The sequence below is a fragment of the Sander lucioperca genome, chromosome 20, assembly GCF_008315115.2.
Source record: "Sander lucioperca isolate FBNREF2018 chromosome 20, SLUC_FBN_1.2, whole genome shotgun sequence".
In the NCBI taxonomy this organism is placed as follows: domain Eukaryota; kingdom Metazoa; phylum Chordata; class Actinopteri; order Perciformes; family Percidae; genus Sander; species Sander lucioperca.
In genome coordinates this window covers 6,197,028-6,219,683 of record NC_050192.1, presented here as the reverse complement: position 1 = coordinate 6,219,683, position 22,656 = coordinate 6,197,028, and the positions used below count along the sequence as shown (strand labels likewise).

Genomic DNA, 22,656 nt, shown 5'->3' with positions numbered 1-22,656 from the left:
AACAGGATGAGAACAAACAAAGAGAATTGTTTTCATCTTTGACATTGTTTTCTTTCATAGTACATGTTTCAATTTTGTTTGCTTCAGAGAAAACCGACATTCCATCTACCTCTATAAAATGGATAAAGGGAAAAATTGAAATAGGAAATCATAAATAATACTTTTGCATCATACTACAGAATTACAAAACAAAACATATCTACCTTTAAGACAGGTGAACATGATGTGTTATTTCCCTGCCTTTTCTCTGAAAATGTGGGTCCAAGAATGAGTGACGACCAAAACTCACTACACCCTTGTGGGATTAGTTCTGCTAGGAGTCTGTGTTAAACAATACAACTTAAACAGCTCACACTAAAGGCCGTTTTATGGTCGTGCGTAGAATCGACGACGTACCCCCGCAGACCACTCTGCGTGTACGCCGGACCCTACGCCATAGCCTGACGTGGACCTCTCGAAAAATGTAACTGCACGTCGCGGCCACGCACATCGCTCGGCCGTGGCTTGGAAGCGTTGCATTTTCCCGACTCATTTCCTGGTTCTCCTTCTCCATAAACAACATGAAATCAAGGAGAGGGTTAACTTTTCCTGCTACAGATTTCCCACATTGGTCAGAAAACACAGGGGAGACACTTAGTTTCTCTCACTATGACTCTAGAGACACAACTCGACAATTGCCGTCACTCTCTCACTTTCTCCCTCGCTCTAACACACACGCACACGCACACACACGCCGGCTCAAGGCACACACCAACGCACAAGTAAACAAAGAGTTTCGCGATTGACCCTCCGGAAACCACACCCCCGCCCCCTAGCGTTCTGGCGGTGAAATGCACCGCGATGCAAAGAAACACGTTCAACCCCGATGCAGAACTCCGAAAAGGGTCACGACGCCGTAGCTACGGCGTGGAGTTTACGCACGACCATAAAACGGCCTTAAGACCATCACTGGCAGTCTGTTGAGGATCCAAACACAAGAAGAGGCCAAAGGGTTGGTTAGCAGAGTCTTTTTGGTTGGGCTGAATGTTAAAGTAAAGAAAGAAGAGAGCAGAGTAAAATGTGTAGGGAATCAGATTGGTTGCAGCAACTACAAAAGGTTGGTGATGCCGCCCACCAAAGACAGACATGAAAGCGAGATGAACAATTATGTATACGTGCGCACGCACACACACACACACACACACACACACACACACACACATTCAGACACACACACACACAGGCACACACACACAGGGCTGTGTAATTAATCGAAATGTAATCATGATTATGATTTCGGCTCCCAATGATCACAAAAACAGAATAATCGAGAAAAACAATTATTTAGCTCATTACGTTTTGCAAATAAACTCTTATTTTCTCTTGTGTTCTGAATGAAAAAATAAAGTTTCAATAGGAAAAGTATTAAGGCAAAGTTCACAGTTGTGTTTAAGTTTAATAATTGCAACATCTTTCCAGAAGTTAACGAGTAATCGTGTTAGATTATCGTGATTTCAATATTGACCGAAATAATCGTGATTGTATTTTTTCCCCATAATCGAGCAACCCTAACACACACATACACGCACACATGCTCTCCCATTTACATCTGTCTCTTCAAGGGACAATTTCACTCCATCAGCTAAAAACATTGCCTCCCTTACCACTTTTCAGACAGCTCGCCTCATTCACTCAAAACTAAGTTTATGCATACAAATTCACTACTTAACTTGCTAATGAAAGGCCCTGCTTGTGGCTTAGAAACCTCAGCAGACAAATAATATAATGGCTGGGAATGAATAACAGACGAATTCCCAGGTCAGAGAGACGATGATAGCAGCCCCCAGTAAAAACCAAGGCAACACAAACGTGGCACCTCAGCTCTCGGATATGTAATTACAGGAGCAGCGACATCTGCGCTACTGTCTCTGCAGCAATGTAATGAGACCAAGTGAGCACCAGAATCTTTTTGGTTGTTCGGTGTTGAATGATATGAGACACAACGCATCTCCCAAAGGTGGACAACGGCGCACGACATGACATGACTCAGAAACAAATTTGCAGAAGAGAACTAAGGGACCAGTCTATGTGGAGAACAGTTGGGACAGAATACCAATCAGTTGAGGAAAAAAATTGGTGGGGGTATATATATATATATATATATATAATTAAACTTGTAGTTGCAAATATATCTTCCTGCATTAAAACAAAATTATTCAAAAGATCAAGCTACTTTAATCCTATAATTAAAAACAACGTAATCCACGTTCCTTGAGGAATGCACTGCAGAGTGAGCAAATCAACAATACACATCCAACAGAATATGAAAATGAATTAAGACAAAGATTTAAGTCCCCTATCGGACACAAAGTATGTTGACACCCAAACATTACGCCCATTCGTGATTACTGAAAACTATGGGCATTATTGTGCTGCTATATCAGCCTTCACTCTTCTGGGAAGGTTTTCTTCAAGATTTTGGAAACTTAACCTAGTTCTCTTAATTAGCTGTTTTATTTTTTCTATGAAAATAGCACCACAGTTACAGCCAATATGTTAATAAGATGACCACTAAGAAACTAACTGGGAAAATATATCCCGCAGGTGATGGTTTATATAATATTCCCGTCGACCTTTTTGGTTTTAGGTTAGGATTCCTCATTAACCCCTGATTCTGCTGTATTGCTGTCTATGTGCCAAGTAAGTGAATGCTATAAGGCTCTGTTTTTTTTCTGTGAGAGGATAGTGTTTTCAAGGAGGATGTAAAACTGTCGTTCACAGACTCTCCGAGGTTCTGACTTTTTTCAAGGAAGAGGATGTGTGGAATACATTCCTATGCCAGCCCTGGCAAAGTCCAGGGGCGAATTGTCAATTCTACACTTTATTTGACAAGACAGGTATTTTGAGAAGGTCCAGTTCACTTTTGTATGGTAGTTCTATTTTGTGCACAGAGGCATCTGCTGTCAGTCTGAGAGAGAGAAGCAAAGACACACAAAGAGACAGAGAGATATCTAAAAACACTACTGTAAGTCCATTCGCCACCACCACTCACTGGTGAGGCAGCCAAACCCTGCCAACTGGAAACACACATTTGTTGCCAGGCAACACCAGTGACATCAGCAACCTTCATCATCAACTCCTCCACCCCCTGCCATTGGCACTTGGCTCTTAAAATAGCGCACAGATTATTACCAGGCTTCAAAATGGCAGACATTTTCTCATATGCACATAAAGGGGGAAGTGAGCCTGACTGGCTTCAGGTGGCTCAAGGGTGACAGACTATGAATGCATGTCGGTCTTGGGTGGGTAGGTGTTATCAGATGTTAACTTATGTGTTCAAGTCTTTGTGCATGTAAAAGAAGCATATAAACACAGATAATACAAAGAGAATGAAGGTAAAGGGGAGAGATAGAGGAGGAAAGCGCAGGTGAAAGAAAGCAGTGTGGTGTCATGTCTGGGCTGATGAGGCAAGATGAATCAGCATATCAGATGACAGCGGGAGGCTGAGAAATGATCGAGTCCGCTGCACATGGGAATAACGAGCACACCAATCACTTCCGCTCCATACCAGAGAACGAATCTCGTCTGCACCAGCCAAGCGTTTCCAGAGTGAGAACTAATCAAGCTAAATTGGTCAAATTAGTCAAATTCTCAGCCGTGAGCTTGTCAGCACAATTTAATATTTCCAGCAAAGAATGTGTAAATTTGGAGTCGCATGCAATAACTGACAAAGAATGAATGTTTGACAAATACAATACCAGTTAGCTTAATGCAAAACAATTTGTCTATGGATACGTTTTCTGCAGAAAGTCCCCTAAAATGCAAGCCTGCTGGCTCACCACAAGGCTGTGTTCTCTCTCCCCTCCTTTTTATTATGTACACTGATGGTTGTAGGAACTCTCAGGATGGCAGCCACTTAGTGAAATTTTCAGATGACACGGTATTGCTGTCCCTTCTCCAAGGTTCAGCATCTGATCATGGGAAGGCTCTCCCAGATTTTGTTTATTGGTGTGACAAACACTTATTGGACTTAAATGTCTCAAAAACCAAGGAACCTTTCCTCGATTTTAGACGCGTTAAACCTACAGCCAGGGAGTACATCATTCACAATGAAAAGGTTAAAATGGTCTCCTCATATAAATATTTAGGTACCATTTTTGAGGACCACCTTAAATGCAGTGTTAACAGTGAAGCTATTGTGAAAAAGGGGCAACTGAGAATTCACTTACTCCGTAAACTGAACTCCTTTTCTGTCAGGCCAGTCATTCTCTGTCGTTTTTAATCAATCTTTAATGGAAAGCCTTATGACTTTTTCTTTTATCTGCTGGTTTCACAGCCTCACAGTGAAAGACAGAAACAGCCTGAACAGTATAGTCAAAACCTGCTCTAAAATTATTGGTGTGAAACAAAGAGATTTGAATTATTTTTGTGATCAACAAATCTCGCATAAAGCAACAAGCATTTTGTCTTCTTCAGATCATGTCCTTCATAGTGAATTTTCTCTGTTGCCATCAAGACGTTGTTATATCTTACCTGCTTTTAAAACTAATCGCCACTCTAATTTTTTTATCCCTTCTGCAATTCAACTTTTAAATGGATAACTAATCTTTAGGGTATAGGCCTATATGTAGGCCTGTGTGCTATATGTATGAGTTTGTTGTCTAATTGATAGTTTTCAGTTTAAGGAACTGAGACATGCTTCAACTCGTGACCTACCCCGTCTTGTGTCAGCTGACTTTATTTTATTTTTCCAACCAGGGCCTTGGGCAGATCTAAGGAGAGCTTTGTTAGGAGTGAGCGAGTGCCGCTAGCCATTTTGTGTGATTTAACAGTTTACCAATCAGCTGTGATACACAGTTGGCTGCAAGGTAAGGAGAGTCCCTAGGGGATGAATGGGAAAATGATGTCAACCAAACCCTGAGCCAATTTTTTCTTCTTTTTTTTTATCCCAGCGGTATGCGCCTGGCACAGCTGATGAACTGTTTCCAGAGAGATGATGCCAAAGATTATGAATGAGATGATGCATCTTTTAACAGGAGCTGGAAAACATACACTCGGTCTGATAAATAAAGAATACTACGGTGATGATACAGCAGCTTTATGCTGAGGAGCTGGACAAGACACTTCAAAAGGTCTGTCAGAGTCTATGGTAGGGGTTCAAAAGTGATTTGAAAAATCAAATCCAGTGACATTTTATTTATTTATTATTAATTTAGCCTGGATACTTCCACTTAAAGTGAATTGAAATTAAACTGCATGTGGTTAAGCTGTCACATACACTGGCACGCCCACTAAAGCCACCCTGATGTACTGTACTACATTTTTTCCATTCCTTTCAACAATAAAAGACAAATAATAAATTACAGAATGCCTTCAAACTTATTCAAGGATTTGTAATTCCAGTTGGACTTTCCCACTTCCTCCAGTTGTTCACCACTGCGCCAAAAACACACCAAGCAGCAGTGAAGTGCCACTCACTGTAATAATTACATTTTCCTGTGACCAGGAAGCGTGTTCATGGCATAAGGAAATGCTTTGTAAACAGGTCAACATGTTACAGGAGTCACAGGACTCGGTTACTGATTGGCTGGGGGTATTCTGTGGCCGCACTTAAACTATCCACAAATTTAGTGTGGCTACACTTCGCCGCAGAATCCAACGGTTTTCCATAGACATTGCATGGCAGCTCGCTGCAGGATGCACTTTGCCACTGCTTTGTGTGTTTGCACCGTAACACACAAAAAAACTTTACATTTATAACTAGGGCTAATTAATTACATACTCTGTAATTAATCGAAATTAATCGCATACATAATTAACGGTGCCTGAACCGATACTTTTTAAGAAAGTAAAAAAAGAAAAGAAAAAAAAAAGGGTAGCCTACTAAACAACAGTTGGTGACATTAAAGAGCGGCTTGTTTATTGCTAAGGCCATATGGTCAAAATTAAATGATTTAATAATAATGTATAACAATAACTTATTTCACTAGTAAATTGCTGTTGAACGACAAAAACGGCCACCAGGTGGGAAAAGGACATTTACAATAATTTCAAATGCACCACGAGGCTGTAGTTTACCAGTTTCATTGAACGCACCGTCTGTGTTGTTTTTCCGACGGCCAAAATACAGTCAAACTTTACACCGTTTAGCGTTAGCTGTCAGCATTTTAACCGTTTTTAATCCAGCTACTAGCTAGCGGTAGGCTAACGTTAGCTGCTGTCGAGTATAGTGTTAACTGCGTCACATGCAGCGGTGTTTGTGTTGCCGTCTGTTTCAGAGCATCAGAGAGAAGAGCGCAGACATATCAATGGCACCAGATTTCGGTAGCCAGGAAGAAGATTTTTACAAGCACATTCTCGTCTCCCTCCTTAATTTTACAGTTGAATGGTGGCTAGAACGGCTGGAATGGATTAACCTGCGTTATTTTTTCTCAGATTAATTAATCGAAATTAACGCGTTATTTTGACAGCCCTGTTTATAACATTTAAAATCTATATATATTATACAGCTTTTATTGTCAGGGATTTATTTTGTGGATCAACAAATGCAGGTATGTTGCAAACCTAGTACCTGAAGCCTAGAGGAACTCATACTACTCGTTTTATGTGTGCTCTGTTCACCAACTCTTTCCATCATCGCTCATGGTGAATGTTTTCTCGCCATCGATTACAGCTTTTGGCTGCTAAATATTACATTTCAGGATTACCAGCGTGCCGCTGGAAAGATTTATGAGCAACTGCACCCGTGATTGATTTTGTTCAATTTCTATCCATTTTGCAGGTGAGGTACAAGTAGGACAGATCTATCAATATAAATATTGACAGTCTTTTTAAGTCCCTACACATGTTGCTTTCATCTGAAAGCAACATGTGTAGGGACTTAAAAAGACTGTCACAAGTTTGAGAAATGTGTTGATTCTTAGTTGGAAGCCAGAAAATGCTAGCAAACTTTGCTTTTCTGGTGTTTTGACAGTAATGAGTTTTTCAAGGATGAGTCCGTCTCTCCTTTCTGTGATGGCCATTTTGGAGTAAACAAACCTTGAATGTTAAACTGCTTTCCATTGACAAAGTTGCTTCTCTTCTGTTGGAGAGGAAGATGGAGAGTTCTCAAGGGACTGACATTTCTAAATGTTGCTTGATTGATGTCCTGTCTCCAGAGAGACGGTCGAACAGTGCATCGTGACTCCCAGCAGGAGTGACTCATGAACTCAGTAAAGGCAGACGGACACTGTATACATACCGCTTTTTATCTTTTACTGGCATTCGATACCTGTGTGTCAATATAACAATACTGATACATGTTAACCATTTATATACATATAAATTACAGAATGACATTGTATGAAGTTTTGGGAAGATGTCCATAGATTTGTAATCTTTATAAACAGATACAGTGAGGAAAATAAGTATTTGAACACCCTGCTATTTTGCAAGTTCTCCCACTTAGAAATCATGGAGGGGTCTGAAATTGTCATCGTAGGTGCATGTCCACTGTGAGAGACATAATCTAAAAAAAAAAAATCCAGAAATCACAATGTATGATTTTTTAACTATTTGTATGATACAGCTGCAAATAAGTATTTGAACACCTGAGAAAATCAATGTTAATATTTGGTACAGTAGCCTTTGTTTGCACTTACAGAGGTCAAACGTTTCCTGTAGTTTTTCACCAGGTTTGCACACACTGCAGGAGGGATTTTGGCCCACTCCTCCACACAGATCTTCTCTAGATCAGTCAGGTTTCTGGGCTGTCGCTGAGAAACACGGAGTTTGAGCTCCCTCCAAAGATTCTCTATTGGGTTTAGGTCTGGAGACTGGCTAGGCCACGCCAGAACCTTGATATGCTTCTTACAGAGCCACTCCTTGGTTATCCTGGCTGTGTGCTTCGGGTCATTGTCATGTTGGAAGACCCAGCCTCGACCCATCTTCAATGCTCTAACTGAGGGAAGGAGGTTGTTCCCCAAAATCTCCCCCGGTCATCCTCTCCTTAATACAGTGCAGTCGCCCTGTCCCATGTGCAGAAAAACACCCCCAAAGCATGATGCTACCACCCCCATGCTTCACAGTAGGGATGGTGTTCTTGGGATGGTACTCATCATTCTTCTTCCTCCAAACACGGTTAGTGGAATAATGACCAAAAAGTTCTATTTTGGTCTCATCTGACCACATGACTTCCTCCCATGACTCCTCTGGATCATCCAAATGGTCATTGGCAAACTTAAGACGGGCCTTGACATGTGCTGGTTTAAGCAGGGGAACCTTCCGTGCCATGCATGATTTCAAACCATGACGTCTTAGTGTATTACCAACAGTAACCTTGGAAACGGTGGTCCCAGCTCTTTTCAGGTCATTGACCAGCTCCTCCCGTGTAGTTCTGGGCTGATTTCTCACCTTTCTTAGGACCATTGAGACCCCACAAGGTGAGATCTTGCATGGAGCCCCAGTCCGAGGGAGATTGACAGTCATCTTTAGCTTCTTCCATTTTCTAATGATTGCTCCAACAGTGGACCTTTTTTCACCAAGCTGCTTGGCAATTTCCCCGTAGCCCTTTCCAGCCTTGTGGAGGTGTACAATTTTGTCTCTAGTGGCCATGTTAGTAGTTGGATTCTTACTGATTGTATGGGGTGGACAGATGTCTTTATGCAGCTAACGACCTCAAACAGGTGCATCGAATTTAGGATAATAAATGGAGTGGAGGTGGACATTTTAAAGGCAGACTAACAGGTCTTTGAGGGTCAGAATTCTAGCTGATAGACAGGTGTTCAAATACTTATTTGCAGCTGTATCATACAAATAAATAGTTAAAAAATCATATATTGTGATTTCTGGATTTTTTTTTTAGATTATGTCTCTCACAGTGGACATGCACCTACGATGACAATTTCAGACCCCTCCATGATTTCTAAGTGGGAGAACTTGCAAAATAGCAGGGTGTTCAAATACTTATTTTCCTCACTGTATCTGCATATGAATGCAGAATCTGTAGGCAACGGGACAAGATTTTGGTATTGGAAGCGTTCCGGTTTCTGTTTGTAGTCAGTTTGTTGTCCAAGTAGAACTGACTAATCAGGTTTGAGCGGGCTTTGGTTGCATGCAGGTAAACAGTCCGTGTGAAGAGCAGAAGAAGCGGAACGCACTGGCTGAAATGCAATCTCGGAATCCATCGGCTATCATCTGACAACGATTTAGCTGCTTCTTTTTTTTTTTTTTTTTAAACCTGCATATGGCCATATCTGATTACAGAGAGATTGTCTCTCAACAACAACTCCATTCTTGCGTCTCAAGTTGCTGATCAGACCAGGCACAGGGAAGAGGAAGTCTTAGCCTGGATATCCGCTGGCTACACAGGAACCCCCAAAAATATTGTGCATTTCCCCCAGAGGCTAATTCGTCATCAGAACGATAGCCGATGGTTGTGACTGCAAAGTAGCCAAGGTGGCCTTGAATAAGACACTTAAATCATAACATTTCCATTCATTTCTGTTTTTATTATAAACAATTCCCTATAAGATACTAAAACTAACAATGAATTTATCCTGATAATAAGCAAGTTGCACTTGCTGTGTTGGAAGATGAATCAATATATGTCACCCCTTTTTGCACTACAAGTTCTAGGTAAACATGTATAATCTATTTCAGGCTAGGGCAATACTTGTTAGTATGATGAATGAATTTTTTTTTGTTTTTGTCTCTTCTGGGAAATTGTTAAAAAGACCGCTAAAAGGCAAATAAAGTTTTTCTGTCCCTTCAGAAAGAAATTATAAAGTTTTGATGATTTAATGAATATGTATAACATGATGCCAGGGTCTCTTTAGCCCACGCATTTGAAGTCAAACTGCCTTAGACACAAAGAGAAAGCAAGTGAGACGAGGAGTGACCCACTCTACCGTGAAAAAGTAAAGAACACATTTGGATCGCAGCGCTCTCTGCCAGCTGCCAGTTATTGAGTTTAGCAGGGGGTGAAGAATTCAATGGGATTTACACATCTAGACAGAAATCAAGTGGGCGCCAGAGGTTTTTCTCCAAACTCAATAAATCACCTAGATAGGATAGCCACAAAGTGTGGCAGGATTCTGTGTGTGTGTGTGAGGGAGAGAAGTGAGATTTAAACTTGACTGTGAAACAAACATCCCTTTGTTCGAAATTAATATCCAAAATATAATACATGTGTAGTAAACCACTGATTCAAGCTACAAAGTAGAATGAAATGTTATCTCACAAACACTGAAGCTACAGAGAGAAAGATGGAAATCAGCAGCTCTGTTCAGCACATCCAGGCCAGCGAATGTTCAGTCAAGCCCATCCATCAGCACTGCCAGTCAGACAGATGGAGGTACAGGTAGAGATTAATGCAATGTATTATACATAACAGAGTAAACAACTAAATCACACACCACCAAAAGGCTTGCAAATGTCATGACCTTTATTTCCCTGTGTGTATTGGTGCCTGTTCTAAACCCCTCAACTCCTACACTGCTAATATAAACAGTAAATGCTCATACAAAAGCCTCAATAAAAGATCCGTGTATGGATATTTAGAGAACTGAACATACAAATGCCACAGAGAAGGAATGGCATTGCCACTATTGCCCTTAGCCCTAGCAAATTGATTTTCTCTGCTAAGCACAGACCCACAGTTTACAAAACTTTGTCCCAATTCAGGGGCTGGATGGTCACCACTCAGGAAGGTGTGTCCATCAGTACACCCGCAGACCAGACTGAACTTGAGCCTCCTCCCCAGATGGGACAGTCTGGCCTCACAAAGATATAGACTATTGGTGCATTTGATCAGTCCCTCTGTCTCGTAAAAACAAGTTTACCTCCAGGAAGTTGCCCTCAAATTGCAGACAAAGTGGTGAATCCTGTGGTAATACTAAACACGTCTCATGATCTCTGAATTTACAGTACGAGTTGTGACGTTCAACTTCAAAACATTAAAATAAATATAATGCCCTGTGGTTCACAACATGTCCAGACCAGTGATGTTAATGATTAACCGTTTAATTAGTGATGTTAATGATTAACTGTTTAATTGTTAACCGTCAATAAGAATTTTGACCGATTACAACCTCAATTACTAATCAGTTTAAAACTAAATTATTAAAACAAGAGTTAGATAAGATATACTTTATTGTCCCCAAAGGGAAATTTGTTTTGGGCTCCGTTGTCCGTTCCGCAGCTTTACAAAGACAACACAAAATACAGAAAATAAGCATCTCTCATCACATACTCTCATGCAACACAAAGCATGCTTTCATATGCATTAGACAGTAGGGGTGCACGATTCAGAAAATGTCACGATTCAATTCAATATCGATTTTTAGGCTCAAGATTCGATTCAAAATCGATTTGATTCAAAAAACGATTTGATTCAAAAAACGATTCACAGAGACTTAGCTGAAATGAGACAGCCTTGTCAGCCTGTTATAAGGTATTCTGCTTTGAAATGCAGACTTCAGAGGATGCAGCTTTGAACTGGAATACAGCATATACTTTATGCGATAAGCCTACACTAGGGTTTGCAATTTAAACTCAAGAGCCTGAATTGATAAATTAAATTTCCGCAATATTACAATATTTAGCTCTTCTCACTCCCAGGGAGCCTGGACAGATCAATTAGCCAAGTGGGCTAATCTGCGCTCAGATCAGTGTGTTGCTTGTACAAACTCAAGGTCGATGGCTTTCCAACGGTCCAACAACAGTATTGATCCCATATTTAACACAGAGATGTCGTCTTGTCCAACATTGATCCTCCATTCCCGCAGGCTGGATATTACAAAACAGAGACATCCAATTGTGCTCTTTCGTTGTAGCTGGCACATTCATCATAGTTCGCTAGTACTTGGGGAGGACGGCAATCAAACAGAGTTGGTGAGGGGAGGGCACGAGGTAGCATTAGCATGATGGCAGGTTGCCTGGACTCGAGCTTCCCATCCAAGAGGCTAACACAATTCTACCCATTCAAGAATCATACAACTCATCACAAAATAAGGCCTAAGAACAATGCAGGGGAAGCTGGGAACTCAATATTTCAATTACATATCTTATCCAGACCCAAAACAGCCATTTGTATAATAGGTTGACTGTGAGGTGCAGAAAGGGAAGATAAACTTTTAAAGAAACTGCAAACTCAACCTTCCTGGTCTAATGTACGACCATTGGACTGTGAATTAAGGGGCATGACCTACTGTAGCAAACCTTTAAAATTATGATAGTGACTCAGCCTCTGTGAGTCTGACAATCTAAATTGCATTGGTGCAATCTGGCACTGAGATATTGACTATGTTAATGGCATTTTAAAGGGTAGACAGATCAAAATGAAAGCCCTTCTGCACCAGGGCTGATTAACCACAAATCATTGTAATCTTGTTTAAAGAAACATACCGACTTATTGGGACTTTAGCTTATTCACCATATCCCCCAGAGTTAGATAAGTCCATACATACCCTTCTCATCTCCGTGCGTGTCGTAACTCTGTCTGACGCTCCCACCACTAGCCTAGCTTACCACAGATCCTGGAGGTACCGGGCTCCATCTAGCCTACTGCTCCCAATAAGTGACAAAATAACACCAACATGTTCCTATTTACATGTTGTGATTTGTATAGTCACAGCATGTACAAATAACAAGGTCACATGAGACACAGCCGTCTTCTAACCGTATACAAACTGGGAACTATATTCTCAGAAAGGCGAAGCACTGCTACTTCTGCTACTTGGGCAGAGTGATTTGCTCGCAGCACCTGAGAAGCCCCGTGGTGAGGAGCAGAGAGTAACAACGGTGCTTTTCAGATGTTGCGCTAATCACTCTGCCTAAGTAGCAGTGCTTCGCCTTGTGAGAATATAGTTCCCAGTTTATATACGGTTAGAACATGGCTGTGTCTCATTTGACCTTGTTATTTGTACACACTGTGACTATACAAATCACAACATGTAAAGGAAAATGTTGGCGTTATTTTGTCACTTATTGGGAGCAGTAGGTTAAATGGAGCAGGTTACCTCCAGGATCTGTGGTAAGCTAGGCTAGCGGTGGGGGTGTCAGACAGAGTTACGACACACACGGAGATGAGAAGGGTATGTATGGACTTATCTAACTCTGGGGAATACGGTAAATAAGCTTAAGTCCCAATAAGTCGGTGTGTTCCTTTAAGTGAAAGTCAACAGAATTCACATACCGTTGGTTGAGTCGGGTTCTGTGTATTTTAGACTCTAACTTAGGAATAAGACAGTAAAGACTCATTGTCAAGTATTCTGACTTAACAAATGCTTCAGTGCGGAAGCTATTTTAATTTCTGCTCCTAAACTGACAAGGTACCCGTGATTGATGCCTTTCCTTCATCTCTTCACTAAGCACACACCTTAGTCTTCATATCTCAGCCAGTCAGTCACTCAGTGTCCCATATGGGTGCAGAATCAATTAAACATTAGTGAACTCAATGAAAGACAATGCCAATCAAACCCCTTATTTAATTGCTGCCCTGGAATGTGACCGGTTGAAGTAAGGCTCTCTGAGAGTTTTCCCACCTGACTATGGCTGACTTGAGAGAGAGAGAGAGAGAGAGAGAGAGAGAGAGAGAGAGAGAGAGAGAGAGAGAGAGAGATCTGTGGTGGCTTGTATCCTTGAAAAGTCAGATACTTGTTCAGTGGCAATGGAGCTGTTCCATTTATTTTTTTTAACCATCACATCTCATTTTGACTTCCTCGTCTACAACACAAAACATCAGAAGGGATTAATCAAAGAGGGAAGTGTGATAAAATGGGCTTCATAATGACAGTGTGCTTTCGAGGTAATAGTGATTTTCTAGAGTTAAGCCTCTTCTCAAGGCCAAGTTAATGTCAATGAACTAATAAAATACAGCAAATACCACACATAGTCTTCTCACACTGATAAGCTTAAGACGAGACCCAGTCTTAAAGATCGAAAAGAAGTTAAATTAATTAAAACATCGTATACAGTTCATGCTAATACAATACTTAAGCTGAAAGGCTTTCTCAGTATCTACATCATAAGAACTTAATCCCTAAAGTTTGAGAGTAAAGTGCGTCCCAACCTAGTAGACTGACTATTAATTGCATAAGGCAGCTTCACACATAGCATATAGTAGGGGATAAATATTTGAACAGTTTTAACTTCAACCACCAAAAATCCTGTGACATTAAAGCAGCCATATTATGCTCATTTTCAGGTTCATATTGTATTTTAAGGTTGTACCAGAACAGGTTTACATGGTTTAATTTTCAAAAAACACCATATTTTTGTTGTACTGCACCGCTCTCTCTCACTGCTGCAGATCCTCTTTTCAGCTGGACTCTGTTTTAGCTACAGAGTGAGACCTCTTTTCTTCTTCTTCTTCTGTACTATCTTTGATTGCACTTGCACATGTGCAGTAGCTCAGATGTAGATCATGTCAACTAGCTAGCTCCATAGACAGTAAAAGAAAGGCTGTTTCTACAACTTTGGTCAGTTACAAGGCAGGATTAGCTGGGAGACTTCTAAATGAGGGCGCACATGTAAGTAGTTCTTTTGTAGATTATGGTGAACTTGTGTGTGTTGTAGCAGTGCTTTGCTATTGAGAACGAGGTAGCATGCTAGCTTTAGCATGCTAGCGTTAGCATTAGCGTTAGCATGCTAACGCTATGAGCTAATGGTTGCGGTTAGCCTGCTCGTTTCGGCTTGTGACGCCACAAGCCGTGCCGATTTTGAACAGCTCACCCAGAGACTGAAGGCAGGACACATTCAGAAGTGATCGCGATTTCGGGGAATTCAGAAAGTTCAACAGGAAAAGTGTTAAGTGAAATTTCACAGTTCCAAGGTGTTTTCACTGTTGATTTGTTTAACTCACTTCACTGGTTTTTTTTAGGTTCAATACATGCAACATCTTCACAAAAGTCAATGAGTAATAGTGTTAAATAATTGTGATATCAATATTGCCCAAAATAATTTTGATTATGATTTTTTTCCATAATCGATCAGCCCTACTCTGTATGCTGGCCTGGCTGTTATGTGACACTTAATACCAATGAGAACAGAACATCATTTTGGTGAGTCCAGCTTTCATTGCACAGCTAAGTCACCAATATCTAGGAGTCAGTTTGCATTTCGTTTTCAAGTTTCAATTTTCTGCTTCCTGTCCAACATGCAACTTTGAGCTAAAAGGGAAAATGTATGGAATCAGATAAGACAGGTTCACAATATATTTATATCAACTTTCTTTCACAGTGCAGCTTTTGATACAGGGCATCAACAAGGTTGTCCGATTCAGAGCTCTCTCTCTCTCCGATTTCTGTCTTTTGAAAATAGAAACCTTCCTACCAGTCTGCCACCAGTGATCCAGGACAGGAACCCCAAAGCTCCTCTTTGCCCATTCCAGCGTCTCCACATCACATCGCTCTCCTGCCACAAATAACGACCGCAACCTGCAAGGACACAGAGTACATCTGTCAATCACCTTGAGGTAACATGACATATCTACTCTTCCAGAGGAATGGTCAAGATAACACAACATCTTTGCAATGGCAAGAATCTAGTCTTTGTTTGATCATTCATATGATCAAATCTGTTTAAAGCCCTTAATTGTAGATTTCTGAAGACTTTAATGTAAAAATGTATAACAGAAAAAAATTTAATTTAGTGTGAGTATATACTTCATGGATTTGGCCATCTCTGTGTCTTTAAGCATGCTTATTATATACTTCATATTGGCATGAAGTGAGAGATCCTCAGAGCTGTGCAGCTTGTGAGCGTCTCTTTGTTTAAAGAGTTTTGCAAAGAGAAACTTGTGTTATGGAAACTGGGTTATATCAATTCAAAGAAAATACTGAGAAAAACTACGGCTGACAGCTTCTCTTGATAATCTTTCAATGAGAATTGGAGCTCATGCAGTATCTCTTCAAGGAAATCTTTTTGGACCACAGCCAGTTTGTCTTCACACTCCATTCCACTTCACTCTTCCTGTAATACCAGCTGTGACTAAGGCATCCTTTCCCCAGCCTCCAACAATGTCAAGCAGATAGTTATCGCCAGTCGCCACCTTTGCTGACTAAAGGATCTTTGCGTCCTGGCTGTAATGGATTGCCGATGTACAGTTACACTTATCAGGACAGTAGAGGTGAATCCTTGTTTGTGTTGAGCATCATCTCCACTGAGTCTCCAAGAACGCAGCCTTTAGCCTCTTGCTTTAAATGTCAAGGCAGAAAACACTGAAACGTACATACATTTGGACTCAAAGGCATTTTAAGTTGGATGTTTGTCTTCCAGGAAACCCAAACCATGGTGCGACTAAGCTGCTCTTTCTCCCAAGGAAATTATATATATCTATGATATAACCTCTCAGTCAGTACTGATGTGACCCTGAAGTACCTGGAGACCACAACCATGGCATCTAAATGAAGCAAGGCCATCTGAATCTGTCATAGCAGTCCCTCCTTCACTGGTCCCTCCTTGTTCAAGCTTTAGTTTCTTCCTAGTTTGAACAACTGCTACTCCCTGACTTCACGAAAACACCCAGTCCATGCCCTACAAGTGACCCAAAATACTGCAGTATCTATCTTCAGCCTCCCCTGATTTCTCCTACATTATTCTCTCTCAAACGTCCATTGCTGGCTGCCCGTGGCTGCTCATATCTAATTCACAACACTGCTGGTTGCTCGCTACAAAGCTGTGAAGGGATCTGTAACCCCCTATAAGTCCAGACCACAGTGGAGTCATAGATTGTAGTCCCATCGCAACATTTTCCCCACAAATGACTGCTAGCCATCACTCATCTTTCCCAACCCTCCGCAAAGACGAAATGGTTTTCCAACTCCAATCAAACTTGAAGTCACATTCTATCTTCATTAACAGGCAAAAAGATTTTCATCATGCCCCTTTTTCCCACTGAAGTTTATTTTCTCATCCTGCTCTCTACCTGGATTATATTATGTTCTCTTTTGTCAAACAGTACTCTCTAACTTGATTGTTCTTTGGTCTCGGGAATATTACGTCGTCAGGTTTGTCTGGTTTTCAGTAAACACTGTGATTGTGGAAATGGGCTACAAAAAAAATTGTGATTTCATGTTAGCAAGCAGAAAAACTTCATAAATATTCTGCCTTTGTTTATCACCACCCAGATGCTAATGGATACCTGGTAGCCTTCAGCCAGTTTTAATTTTCTTTTGAGGTTTCATGTCCAGTTTCTTTTTCTTTGATAAGTTCTGAAGAGTCCTGATTGTTTAAAGATCTTGTCATTTCATAAAGATTCAAGAAGACATGGCAAGTAATTATGGGCTTTAAATGTACTTCTTTTGTTTAACGTTAATAACACTTTGTAATGTTAGCATAGTTATAGTATCATGATGTACCAGGCATTGTCATTTTATAGGCATAGAAGGAATTATTATTCACAAGTGATGACTTTTGTTTATTGAATATTGTTGAAATCTTGACAGCTGTAAATAGATGCTTCCATTTGATCAATTATGTACACTTTTTATGTTATTTCTTACAGAAGAGTTATCTGTAGTATATGTGCACTACTTATACAACAATTTGGCTCCGACCTTGTATTTGTGTTGATCAAGAACTTTAAGGACTCATAATAACAGCTTCAAAAATAAAGCTGTAAGTAAATGCCTCGACTGTACAAATATGAAAGTAGTATATTAAGGACAATAATGAAACCTCTAAATTAACAATGTACCATCATTCAGCAGTCGGATACATCCTGCCCTGCAGGAGCTGAGCTACAGTGCATATGGAATAAATGATTAACCCACTGCCGTGGCAGTGACCTTAGAGCTAAACCCCACTACACTCCCACTACCATGCTTCTCGTTATCCAAGGACAGTTTAGATTCTTTGTGGTTTTCATGTTTTCTAAGTAGTTCAATGGAAGTATAAGTTTGGAGGATTCACACAGACACTGTGACCTCAGAAATGGTTGTGGGAGGGCGATGGTTTGGCTGCTGCCCAAACTCAGGGACTGTGTCAGTAATAGTCAGTGTAAACATCCGTGTTCGGTTTTCAGGAAGAAAAGATTTTAAGAAAGTCTTTTCTTCCCTTTCTTCACAAATCAAGGACAATATGTAAAACATTAATGATGGTGATGTGCGAGTTATTTCAGATTATTCCTACATGGCGTAAAGCTGCAATGTTTATATTGTTTTCACATATCTCAACAGCTTGTTAGTTGTCCCCAATCTTGTTCAAATAAAAATGCCTCCTTCCACCTTAGATATCGATTTCACTGCCTAACATTTTGTGTCCACTGCCTACTGATTGAATGTAGGCGCCTAATTATCTAAAAGTTAAGCACCACCTGTTTCAATATAAACAGTATGAGGACAAACACCTTTATTGTATCACCTATCAATGTATCACCTATTAAGTTTATCCTGGCATCCACATTAGATTACCGGTAAAGCCAAAGTACAACGATAGTTTGTAAAGATAAGGCTACACTGATCTTGACAGTATTGCCTAGGAGTACGCCAACAAAGCAGAAAACAACATTCTTTTTGGTTAAGGTCATCCACCTAATGGACTTTTCTCACGTTTTAAGTCTACACGTTACTAATGTGCTTAACGCTGATTATTTGAGCTCAGTGTGACTTAGTTGAAGTGAGAATAAATAAGACACTGATTTAAGCAAAGGACAATATAGCTACAGTTGGTGGGAGTGATTTTCCACACAGATGGACATTTAATTTCCAAAATTAGTTCATAACAGAATGTCTGTGTGTATGACCTGTTGTGTGTGTTAGTGTTTAGGGCTGCAACTGGAAATATATCCACAACATGGGACAAGCAGACTAGAGCCTGGTATACTGTATTCTCAGCAGTATATTGCAATGAGGCAAGGCAAGACAAACAAGGTGCAAACATCACCAGCTTTTAATGTGCACCAAAAAACACTATAGACTGAAGCCATGCACTTTGTCACTTGCTCTCAGCATTGAGTATATTCTCCTGTCTTTAAAGCACTACTGACAAAAGTGTCTGCCCCTTTTGTCATGCTACATTTATGCAGCGTGCCGCTGCCTTCACAACTTTAGACAGCCCTGCAGCCTGACTCTCAAAGTAGTTTTCACATCGATGGTGACAAGTAATATGGCTCAAACCCATTGATATGGGTCCAGGGCTGTTACTGTTGAGCGGGGCTCTGGAGGGAGTACATTTCTCACAGTGTCAATAAACTGCAGACAGGGTAATTGAACTGTATCAAATTATGGTTTAAGTCCTCCCTAGTATGAAATTATGTTTTTCATAATGAAGCTACATCGTTTTCTGAAAGGTTTTTACTACTACCATCAACACAGTTTTAATTAAAAGCAGCATTACAAGTATTGGCAAATCTTTCCGTGTGTTATATGAAGTGGAAGATCAGATCTGGATCCATTAGGCAATGTTGTCAAAACACTCATTCATATAGCAAATTAAACTTTCAGACAAAGACAATAACTGACGGACTAATTGCTGCTCCCTCCTACACTACACAAACCTTTTAAATTCCATGAGAATATTAGACATTCTAAGTTTCAAAATGCCACATTTAATTGGTAGAAAGCTTGTTTTGGAACTGTAACACTGAAAGTGAAAGGCTCAGACATGGAGCCGTCCTGTGCTAAAATGGAATCATGTTTCATTGTTTGCTTTGTATTGCTGCCTGTGTGTCATGGTGACATGTTTTGTTCAGTGCCAAAGGGAAATACAGCAATCTTTCACCAACCTGCCTCCTCCAAGGGGAAAAGACACATTAAGAACAAGAAAGTGTACATAGAAACAGCATGCTGCTTAAGTGACTGATTGTAGGAGAGTTGAAACTGAGAGGATAAATGGAACTAATATTTGAGGAAAAAATATTATATATACACACACACGCGCATATATATATATATATACTGCCTGCAAGAACAAACAGCCTTTAACAAGGTGCTCTGCATTCAGCACAGTGAACAACCCAAGATCGTCAAATTCAGCACACAATGCCAGAGTTACTGAATGATTCACTAGGGCTATAGGTCATCCACACTCAGAATTGCTTTATGATTGTGTGCTTAGAGGCATGTTCAGGTTGCTGTACTGAATAAAAGCGGTGAATTGACACCACAACCCCTAAAGGGTCCAAGTTTCTCTGCACCACACCAAACAATTAACAATTCAGATAATTTCAAGTATTTTACTCTCTGGGCCTAAACTAATACCATGAAAAATGTCTGTTTTTAACTCTGAGCTACAAAAGTCCTTTACCTGAACAGTGAGACAGCAGCCGGGGAAACAAGCTTGCGCGGTATGATTTAATACAGTTGAGCTGCAGGGACCTGAACCTTTTTTGTTATCCATCCTGATCAACACCCAAGCAAGTGGAACTGAAGGAAATACTGTGAGCAATAGAGGTGGAAGAGGGCTGTGCATCAACAGATGGTCGGAGACTAACAAGAGGCTGGACAGGCTGTGCATCCATGAGATGCTTTAACACACCACTCCTGGAGTTTTAAAGCTTAACAAACAACCTACAGCTATGTGTTAAGGCATATACCCACTGTCTTCACAGTCACATTTCTGGGTTTCAGTCCATGTATCAGTCAATAGTCATGATAGAAGCATGAATCATAGTCTGATGGGCTGAAAAGTTTGATAAAAATAATCTTTACTTTATGTCTTACACAATGCTAAATTAAATGCAAGTGTCTGCAGACCTTTAGCATTAAAACAAGAACATAGCATTTTTCAGGAAATTGTTTGTCGGCTTCTCTTACATTCAATCTCCATTAGGACTGAAACCAACTACTTTAATATTATTCAATTGTGTAGTCTATACAGTGTTGGAAAATAGTGAACAATGGCCTTCACAAGTTTTAATAGCCCATGGTAAAATCTCCAAATTTGCTTCGTGTTATTTAGCAAATTACAATCCCATAATATCAGTAAATATTCACCTTTGAGATACTGCAACCAACAAATGTTTAACATTTTTGCTTTAAAGTGCTGATATTTTGCTTTTTGGCTTTTTTCCCTTTCCTTTATCGTGTTATATATCTTTTTTGTGCACGTTATAAGTTTACAAAGTGAAAAAGCCCAAAGTCCATCCCAAAGGGACTTACCATCTCCAACAGAAAACACTGTTCACAAACTGCTCTAAACACCTCTGTTGTAGTCCAGCCTTTACTTCCGTGACAAACGTGCGTCACTTTGTATCACACGTTATAATGCTCGCCTAGCTGTTAGCGTGGAACGCCCTCATACTCTGAAACTAAGACCACCAACAAAGATGGTACAGAAGTGAGATGCCTCACTCTGAAGCTAAAACAGAGACCTCAACACACAGGGTGAAAAGAGGAGCTGCAGCAATGTGCAGTACAACAAATGTATGGTGTTTTCTGAAAATTAAACCACATAAACCTATTCTGGTACAACCTCTAAATACAATTATGAACCTGAAAATGAGCATAACATGAGCACTTTAAAAGATTGATTCCATTTAGGGCTGTCAGCATTAACGCGTTAATCGCGATGCGATTAAGGGCCGAGCATAATGCGTTAATTTTTTTTAATCGTATTAATCGCATGCCGCCATTTATTAATTTATTTTCACTTCACTCTGTTTTGCGTCGTGCCTAACAGGCTACTATTTTGCCGTACTTCCTCGTAACACATCCTGCTGCTGCAGGAATAGCAATGTCGATTTCGGTGCCTCATTCTGATGCCATTGATATGCCCGCACTTCTCTCTGATGCTCCGAAACAGACGTTACAGGCAACAGAAACATCGCTGCACGTGACGCTAGTTAACACTATACTCGACAGCAGCTAACGTTAGCCTACCGCTAGCTAGTAGCTGGATTAAACACGGTTACAATGCTGACAGCTAACGCTAAATGGTGTAAAGTTTGTCTGTATTTCACGGTAGAGGATTCAACACCGGGATGTACTGCAGCTGCTGTTGTCGGAAAAACACAAACGGTGCGTTCAATGAAACTGGTAATTTACAGCCTTGTGGTGCATTCAAAGTTGTTGTTAAATGTCCTTTTCCCATCTGGTGGTTGTTTTTGTCATTCAACAGCTATTTACTAGTGAAATAAGTTATTGTTATAGTGATTACATTATTATTAAATATTTAATTTTTACGATATGGCCTTAGCAATAAACAAGCCATTCTTTAATGTCGCCAACTGTTGTTTAGTACCCTTCTTTTTTGTAACTTTCTTAAAAAGTATCGGTTCAGGCACCGTTAAGGCACCGGTACCGTTTTAAAAGTACCGCTTTAGCACCGGTATTCAAACCAAACAATACCCAACCCTAATATTGACTCTGATTCAAATGTGTGACTAGATTAAATATATAATAAACGATGATGATAAATCTTAAAATCAAGTTCATAAAGTCATTTTCTTTGCATTCATTTGATTCCCAATCAAGATACACTGGTAAGAATTGCTTTCCATTGTTAATATGTACTTAAAAACATTTCTGAAATGCAAAATAATAGAATTTTAATCATGTGATAAAACATGCGATAAATCACGATTAACTATAGAAATTCAACGATTAATTGCGATTAAGAACATTTAATCGTTTGACAGCCCTAACTCCATTATTATCAATCATCATCTGTTGATTTACTAATATATTGATCAACCATCAATTACGTAATAATCTCCATGGTAAAACAATACGCTGTACTCTGCCCTAGTGCTTAATG

The 22,656-nt window shown here is 40.1% G+C and overlaps 1 protein-coding gene across 2 annotated transcripts in view; it reads right to left on the bottom strand.

Moving 5' to 3' along the window:
- Positions 1–22,656, bottom strand: part of acss3 (acyl-CoA synthetase short chain family member 3) — a 47,668-nt gene that overhangs the window by 15,152 nt on the left and 9,860 nt on the right. For both annotated transcript variants that reach the window (XM_031313539.2, XM_031313540.2), the window contains exon 9: positions 15,292–15,395. In XM_031313539.2, the coding sequence (XP_031169399.1) occupies positions 15,292–15,395 (104 nt within the window). The remainder of the gene's footprint in view (positions 1–15,291; positions 15,396–22,656) is intronic.